The sequence below is a fragment of the Miscanthus floridulus genome, chromosome 16, assembly GCF_019320115.1.
Source record: "Miscanthus floridulus cultivar M001 chromosome 16, ASM1932011v1, whole genome shotgun sequence".
Taxonomy (NCBI): Eukaryota; Viridiplantae; Streptophyta; class Magnoliopsida; order Poales; family Poaceae; genus Miscanthus; species Miscanthus floridulus.
The window spans coordinates 472,157-481,135 of record NC_089595.1 but is presented as its reverse complement, the minus strand read 5'-3'; the positions used below and the strand labels follow the sequence as shown (position 1 = coordinate 481,135).

At 43.8% G+C, this 8,979-nt stretch overlaps 1 protein-coding gene across 1 annotated transcript; it reads right to left on the bottom strand.

Moving 5' to 3' along the window:
* Nucleotides 1-335: 335 nt before the first annotated feature.
* Nucleotides 336-6,799, bottom strand: LOC136512431 (probable cellulose synthase A catalytic subunit 1 [UDP-forming]). Its single transcript, XM_066506394.1, has 14 exons — nt 6,496-6,799; nt 5,625-5,820; nt 5,219-5,391; nt 4,984-5,068; nt 4,701-4,893; nt 4,115-4,381; nt 3,662-4,007; nt 3,448-3,585; nt 3,235-3,360; nt 2,933-3,145; nt 2,595-2,853; nt 2,206-2,402; nt 1,721-2,071; nt 336-1,340 (listed from the first exon to the last, which is right to left on the bottom strand). Exons 1-14 carry the CDS (start codon nt 6,580-6,582, stop codon nt 753-755), a joined length of 3,219 nt encoding a protein of 1,072 aa, XP_066362491.1. The 5' UTR covers nt 6,583-6,799; the 3' UTR covers nt 336-752.
* Between the last annotated feature and the right edge of the window lie 2,180 nt (nt 6,800-8,979).

Here is an 8,979-nt window from a genome sequence, read left to right as displayed (position 1 = left end):
TCTTAAATCAGATATATACCTAGACTAAGTGAACTAACCAGATGGTGTGTACGTTTATCATCGTGATTATCACAACAAAGCCGAACAGTTTGAGTATTGATTGCAACACCAATAGTTAGTGGAGCTGGAACAGTAGTGCCAGCCATCAGAAAATAGCAGCAGTTCCAATAACTGTACTACCATCTGATTCCCCCAATTCATGAGAGACCACGGCGCATCAATCCCTCCATGCTTTTCAAGCATTACAGATAACAGCTGATAATAATCAGACAACAATATATTGTTGCAAGTGATTCACAATTACATATCCCAGTGCCATCAGAAACAACAGAGAAGATACAACAGCTGCTTTTATATAGTTGTGCTAAGAGATTACAGTGTTCTGACTGTTTGCTCACAATACAAAGAATGTATCAGTCTGCGTATAAATAACAGCATTGCCATATAGTTCGTGTGAACAGTTCCCTCAAACAAATGATAATTTACTCTAAAACAATAAACACCACGTATAAAAAAAATGCAAAATTCACAATTTACGCTGCTTGCCGGCACTACAGGCAAGGCAGAAAGGCTCCATGATTTTTTAGTCCACAGCAGCACCGTCACCGAAGAAGCTAATAAACTGAGGCATAACTTAGATGCAAATCCATCCTCATCTACAACAAAAAAATTCCCATCTAGCCTCCTCAGGTATTTACACGAGGGGGCACAGATCTTGATTGAGCCTCTTCAAATAAGAGTCACGGTCTCGATCAGCAGTTCACACCGCATTGCCCCAAGGCGGCAGCTTTCTGTGTCGGGGAGATGAAAGGATCGATCTTCACCCACAGCAAGGAGAAGATAGACGCGAGGAGGATGGACCAGACAATGACGATTGTTGGTGTGCGGTTCTGCCTGCCCATGAGACCCTTGAGGAAGGGATAGAGATGGAGGATCACCCAGATCGAGAAGAACAGCTTTCCAAAGAGCGGACCCCAGGATTGGTAGCCGCTGTTAATGGCATACGAAATTCCTGCCACCATTCCGACCAGGTTAATGACAAGAACAGTGGTCGGAGGAATGAGCAAACTGGTCCACTTGAACACATATAGCTCAGTAAAGTCGCCATCCTCATCAGATGCCTTTGAGGTAACTGTAAAGTTGGTATCAATCCCAGCCAACACTTTCAGCAGACCCTGGAACACCGCGAAGAGATGGGCAGAGGTGCCACCAATAACCCAAAACTGCTCATTTCTCCACCAATCTTCAATGCCAACACCACTCCATCTGAGCTCCAATATACCAGTGGCAAAAATGGAGGCGAAAAGAAGAATGAAGAACATCCCAGCATAATTACTAATCTGCATATCACAAAATGATATGAACATTAGGAAGATGGCAATATGATAATTAATGGAAAGGTCGGCGGAATCGAGCAAAAAAAAAAAAAATACAGCCCTGCTGATCTAGGTCATATGACAGCACAAAACACTATATGCTTGCATCCATTAACATCATAAGTGAAATAATTCAAAATAATAGACTACATAGAGTAAGAAAAATGCCAAGGGGAAACAAATACTAGTTATGGCTACTTGTTGTGCACTGGTACTATTTGTTAGTTCAATGCGATAACTGTTATACATGGTAGAGCAGTGATATGACAAATGAGAAATTATGGAGAACGGAATTATACCTAAAAATATTGAACAGAAGAAAGAGAGGATATCTTGTCACTAACCTCAGGGATGATAAATTTATTGGTAAGAAGACAGATAGCAGGAAGCACACAATAGGCGATAAGCGGAATGGATGTGATTGGATAAACAATGGTGTTGATGTAAGCCAGCCTCTCCAAAAGCTTCAATCGCCCATTGTAACCATACCAGATAGGACAATGTCTACTAAGCAGAATTTCCACTGACCCAAGAGCCCAACGGAGCACCTGATTAAGACGATCGGAAAGATTGATTGGTGCAGAACCCTTGAAACAAGGTCGTGGTGGCATGCAGTAGATTGATTGCCATCCTCTTGCATGCATTTTAAACCCAGTCAGAATATCCTCCGTAACTGAACCATAGATCCAGCCAATCTGAAACAACATAAAAAAGGACAATCATAATATGAGTCCTCGAATGGGAAAAAGAGATCCCATATGCCACAATGGTAAGTTAAATAACTCTATGATATGAATCAAAGAGAGCAAAATATGCTTGTCACACTAACCTCTTTTCCCCATTCAGTTTTGTCCTCATACCCACAGCTGATGACATGGATAGCTTCCTTTAGTAGAGAAGCTGGGTTTGTTGAAGGTGGTATGCCACCTTGAGTCATAAAGGTGGATGCAATGAAAATTGGAGACTGACCAAAGCGTTTCTCCAATTTCCTCTCGGAGATAAGCACTGACCTTTCATCCTCATAACCTAATGGGATTCAAAAAGTAAGATAAGCAGGAGCCAGCCAACTTAAGAAGCAAATGATTGTTTTGCTATTTATGTCCAGAAATCAGACTAAGAGAATCATGTTTGATAATGCAATATAAGCAGTGATTGTTCTCAGATCTCAAAACTAAGGACAAAAGTAAGATAAAGAAATGCATAACAGCAAGAACACACCTTCAATACCCTCTTCGATGTCTTCCATGTTGAAGATGGGAGCTGAAGATTCTGTTCTCTTCATAATACGGCTTTGACTATCCATATAATTCTTGTTCTTTTTCTTCCTTCTACCACAGCAGCTCTTAATAACAATGTTAGGTTCCAGATCAGCTTCAGTCAAAACAGGATCGTATCCATACAAAGCCTGCCTATTGAAACAGCATCCTGTTCCCACATAGACTGGACCCTGAATGCCATCTAGACCTTTCATGTTGATCTGCAAAACAAATAACATGTGAGCCATGAATGTTTTGTTGTGATGATTACAAAAGCAACCATCGGTCCATAATACTTACATCAAAGAAAACTATGTTCCGATTAGCATATCGATCGTGCAAGTCAATGCCATCGAATCTTTGTGGAAATTGTACATAACATGTTTTCCTTCCTAGAGCTGGATCCATCATGAAGCACATTGCTTCTCTAAGAGCTTTGCTGCTATTGAAGTAATGGTCACAATCCACATTGAGAAGATAGGCACCATTTGTCAGCACAGCAGATACACGAATCTGCCCACCAGTGAAAGGGGTATAATTAGCATGGAACAGATGAATAAAGTGCCTGGAGTAGAAGTGAATTCATGGAGAGAAAAGCATACCAGTGCATTCATTGCACCAGCCTTCTTGTGATGCTGAAAGCCTGGTCTCTTTTCACGAGAGACATAGACAAGACGTGGTAACTCATTTCCATCAGTGTCAAGCCCACCGCTGTGCCCCAAGAAAACCTTATTTCACATAGAAAAAGACATAAGAACCAGATTACATCCAAATTTCTAAAGAAGCTTCAGTTGAAGCAATGGGCAGTTGAGCACCTGAATCATGCCAGGATGGTCCCTAGGATAATTCCCAGGCCAAGCAGTTCCATCAGCCATGGTCCACCCCTCTTCAGGCACTTTCTGTGCTTTGGCAACAAGGGCATTGATTCTTACTTTGAATTCTTCATACTCTCTCTGAAAATATGCATATCCAGAGTTCAAATAAGAGAAGTTAGAGCAACGGTGATGTAACCATGAGATAGACGTTTACCTTCATTGCTCGTCTTTCCTTAACAAATGAAGGTTGAATTTTGTCCTTCAGGTAATCTATTTTTTGAGCAAAGTAAAATTCTGGAGCCCTTGGTTCAATATTGTGCTTCTTACAAAAGGGAACCCACTTTCTAGCAAATTCTGCGGTTTCTGAGAGAGACTCAAAAGTCAGCATAGCTGAACCATCATCAGAAACATAGCATGACACTTTGTCAACAGGGTAATCCACAGCAAGAATGGACAAAACAGTGTTGGCTGTGATCAGTGGAGGTTCCTTCAATGGATCCACTGTACTGACGAAGACATCAATGGGAGCCAGCTGTGATGGCTCTCCCTCTCTATCATATCTGGAACATTAGAATTAGGTATATCAACACACAAAATGTCAACACAAAGAGCATTTCAGCAACAAAAAAAAAAATCTCAAAGAAACGTGTGCAATGTTGTAGCTTACCTCAATGCAAGCCTGTCAAGATATGTCTCACGGTTGATTGGATACCATTTTGGGAACTGATCTAGAAGCCAAGACAAGGCAAACCAGACCTCACAGATAACAGATACTAGCCACAATCCATAAGCATTATTCACTGGATGGCTGACACGATATTGGAAGAAGAAGCACAGAATGATAAGACGGAGAATGATCACTATCCGGTAAAGGTTGAGCTGGTTTGAGGGAATTGGCACAATACGGCTCAAAGGTAGACGTGCATCATCAACCCTGCGACAGAAAAAGATTACAGAGAACTCAATTTCTTTGAAGCAAAATCTACAATAACTGAATGTGTGCACTATTAGTAAGGGTTAGCTAAGGAAGGATAAATAGATCTTGATCTACTCGGAAATGCAAAATTATCTTAGTCATTGATTAACATGAATGGGCAGTTTAATGCCCTTGTGAGTCCTCTTCAGTGTATGCTCATATAACATACCCCCCCACTAGTTCATCCCAAAGCAACACAAGTTCCCAGATACAACATGAACATATATCATGCAACTGTAAGGAGGTATAATATCATAGGCAAGGGAAGGTGGTATACATTTGCATATCTTCTCCATTTGAGCCAGTCCCCTCCATGTCTCCTCCTCCTCTAGCCTCTGGATATTTATTAGTCACTTGCATCATATTTTTGTCCTGTTTAACCCTCCAGCTCTCAACTCTTTCCTTCCAGTCAACACTATTAAGCCCATAGGAATTCAAGTCCTTCGAGGGGTCCACAATCCTCACAGGAACTGAAATCATAGTAAAGAAATATTAGTGATCCCAGTTAATATGCAGGCAAATTCTCCAAACAAAGCAATTTATGATGTTTGATAGAATGCCTGGGACGCTTGGATCAACATAGCTTGATGTTGGACTGCGGATAGAATGACGGTCAGGGGAAGCATCAGGGATCTCTCCAGATATCTGAAGATAAGTATCAGTATGTTAGTTGGCAAGAGCACATATTCATATAGAAATAAGTACAATAACAAAAGTGCAGCAGTGGGCAGTAGCGAACAATGCACCACAGTATCACTCAGATCAATAAATGAACGTGAATGACATATATTATACCTGTTGTCCACTTGTCAGGCGTGGAATCCGATGATGTGGCTCATGGCGAGCAGATGAAGACAGATCAGCATCATCTCTTTGCAGTTGCCACTCTGGACCTTTCCCATTGTTGAATTCATTGTCCAGGTCATCGACATCTTCCTCCTCCTCATCACCATGAACTCGAGGGCTACCTGAATTTCATCAAAGAGGAAGTAAGAAGAATTCGTTAACTACTGTTATAGAGAATAAAATGGATTAGAAGGCTGAATCTAGGCTGTCAAATGTCATTATCATAAGGCATATCCACTACGCTGCAAGCCTGCAACCTTTTATTCACGTAAAGTAAGCACGTGTTGTGGACTCCCTCATGCTAACATCATACAAGTTACACACACACACCCAAAGAAGTTGCCAGGAAACCAACCTTTCTGTCTCTTGTATCTAGTCTTGCACTGAGGGCAGCACTGGTTCCCCTCCTTGCGCTCGTACTCATAGCAAGGGCGGCAGACAGGGAAGGCACACTCATTGCAGGCAACAAAGATATCACCAGTGGCTGAAACGCCAACAGTGTCACCACAAATCTGGCACACCTGCCCATTCGCGCTCTTCGCGGGCTTAGCCTGCATCAGCGAGACAACAACAAAGTCAGCACACATGCAAACAGAATTACACAATTAGAGGACACATCAGTCACCCATGCACTTCACTGGTGACCAACAGACTGAAAAATCAGCCTACGATCAAGTGTCTATTAGTCTTCAACAAGTCGAGGCTAAGATCAAAATGCCAGGAAGGTAATTTAGAATTTACATAAGATGAACTAATTCAATGGTGTAGTAGTCACAAACAAAGGCACGCTGCAGCAGGGCAACGAAGGATCTAATTCACCGTCGGTGCCATGGTAAGGAACTGTTGAGGCACGGGTGGGATCTAAACAATCCGAGGCTGCATTTCACTGGATCTCCGAAACGGTAAAACATGTCCACTACGGCATTATAACTATTGGTGATTTGGCAACTCTTCGAAGAATTCAACCGAGCACGAACAATTCAGAAATCGCCAGGAGGACATGTCTGATCTGGTGACTTACACGGCGCGACGGAAGCATCGCTGATGGGCAGGCCGAAATCTACGAGCAGAGACACGCAGAAGCGACCGCAATTGACGGGCGAACCCCAAGCGTTACACTAGGACTGACACCTCGGCCCAGATCCACCGACACACGCGCGAGCACGGCATGAGCCGCCGCTGGGACCAGAATCCGAAGCAGGCAGCGAGGGCGGCATTGGACGTACCGGGGCGGGCGCGTCGCCGTCGTGCTGGATCATGACGAACTCGTTGCGGTTGTGCGAGCCCGCCACCATCCCCTTGTTGGCCGCCATCTCCGCTCCCTTCCCGCTGCTCCTCCCACCGACACCAATTCACACGCCACCGACACCGACGACGAGGCCGGCGGAGACCGATCGGCCCGTGCGGGCCTCTAGATCCGAGCAGCGGCGGCCACCACCATGCCCCAGATCCCTCCCGCTCCCTCGCTGCAATGCCGCGCAGTGGTGGTGGTGCTGCTGCTTCCGCTTCCTCTCCACACCTTCCTTCCTTCCCCCTTCTTCTACTACATACTCCCCCGCTCTCACCCGGTTAGTTCAAGTTGGTGGGAGTCGCCTTCCACCGGCTAGCGCCGGTGGCCGGGGAGCTGCCACACGTAACGGCGGGGAGGAGCACGGGCGATCCGGGCCGTTGGGTCGCGGCACGGAGGGGGCCTGTGCCGTCGGATGCGGAGGGGCGGGAGCGTGCACGTCCACGTCGCGGCGCTCGGGGCGTCGCTGTCCACAGGCTGTCCCCCGCCGCGCACGCTGCGAGTGGGGGCCCGGGTGACCGGCTGCAGCGGGTCGATCTGTCGGCGCCTCGTCGGCGGACCGAATTGCCCTCGTACCGGCCGCTGATTGTTGATTTTTTTAGGGACGAAAAAGGGAGAGGAAATGCCATGTGCACCATGCGTGTTCCGTGTGAGTTGGCATCCGCATGCAGCCTGTTCGACCGGGATTATTCCCTCATAAATAATCGTAAATTTTTAGTTAAAATAATATTTTTTTATACCAAATCAGTCAGCAGTACTTCTTTACGATTCAGCAACAAACAAACCCAGCCAAACGACCAGGCTGATGATCATGGGCTTGTGATTGGTAGATGCATGCAGAGATCACGGTTGAAATCTCAGGATTACGGTAAGTATACTATGTTTTGTCACTAATCATTGATGCTAAGTGCACTTCTATGTAGGAGAATAATGAATGGAACAGAGCCTGTGGTACATAGAAAATTACCTCTCGAAAAATGACTTATCCTTCTTTCAAGTTTAATTGAAGAGCATCACATGTTCTGTTCCCTTCCTCGAGCTGATTAGATCTCTTGAGCAAATTGGAAATGCTTGGACTACTAAGGCCCTATTTGATCTAATGTTCTAAAGTTTGGCCGTTAATCTTAAACCGTTTTAGCTCTTGAGACTCAAAATAGAAGGTTTAAGGTGTCATCTAAATTTTAGCCAACCTCACAAAACTTTAAACTATATAGAATCCAAACGGACCCTAAATACTCCTAATATACAACACTTTCTTCAACCTTTTGATTTCATCCACCGACACCAGGAAAAAAAAGATTAATAAAAGAGACAATCCATACGGTTTCTTTTATTTATGTGCATGCATGAACTTTTTATTCCTTTGGCAGTGGTTGCAGGTCATGTCTTGTTAACATTTCATAATCACGTACCTTCTTTTTAAAAACAAAAGGCAGGAGGTTTCGTGTTATGAACAATAAATATATATGTACGCTTCGCACTCCATGCAATGAAACTCTCTCTTTCAGTCTTTCGTATCTGCATCTTCGTCTTGCACCGCAAATATTCAAGACAAACAGGTCGGCATTATTTTGATATATATTGCCGTGCGTGCTTTAAACGTCAATGTCTTCTTTATTTGATTCTGATTCAGAAAAGAAATCCAACATTTTCATGTGAAATGCTTGTGCTTTGGACGAATTGGAGGATCAACTGCGAGGGATTTGATAGTCTGTTTTGTTTCTGCAAATCCTTATAAATTTCAGTAGTAAATAAACATGTTTTACCGTAAACAAGCAAGCCTACTTAGCATTTACTATGTTGCTTAATTTATTTGTGTCAAAAAAAAGGGGCAATAAATTTCAGTATAGTAAATAAACATGTTTTACTGCAAACAAGCAGCCTTACTTAGCGCACGTTTAGTTCGCGAAAAGTGCGAAATTTGGCTACTGTAGCAATTTCGTTTTTATTTGGCAATTAGTGTTCAATTATGGATTAATTAGGCTCAAAACGTTCGTCTCGCAATTTCCAACCAAACTGTGCAATTAGTTTTTATTTTCGTCTACATTTAATGCTCCATGCACGTACCGCAAGATTCGATGTGACGGGTACTGTAGCACTTTTTGGAAAAACTTTTCGCGAACTAAACAAGGGCTTAACATTTAGGAGTATGTTGTGTCAAAACAAAGGGGCACGTGAAGCCAGAAGGGACGACGGGGCTCTGTCCTCTCTCCATTCCGTGTGCAGAGAGCAGCGGGGTGCAGTGCTGTCGCTCAAGAGACAAGAGCATACTTGTATATAAAAATTTGCTGGCGGCTCGTGCTTTGCATTAAACTTGTCCGGTAATCCGTTCTTGTCCCAATAATGGCGGTTGGGGTGCCGCTTTCCTGCCCGTGGGTGACCTCCTTTTTTATTGTTGCCCTCCTCCAGCTTCTCTCTCTCT

Bases quoted from the DNA above. Each gene is read 5' to 3' on its own strand.
- LOC136512431 (XM_066506394.1), bottom strand. From the start codon at position 6,582: ATGGCGGCCAACAAGGGGATGGTGGCGGGCTCGCACAACCGCAACGAG. The intron at 5,821-6,495 runs GTACGTCCAATG...TCGCTGATGCAG, and splicing joins ACGGCGACGCGCCCGCCCCG to GCTAAGCCCGCGAAGAGCGC. The intron at 3,146-3,234 runs GTATGCTTTTCT...ACTGGTGGGCAG, and splicing joins CTGGTGCAATGAATGCACTG to ATTCGTGTATCTGCTGTGCT.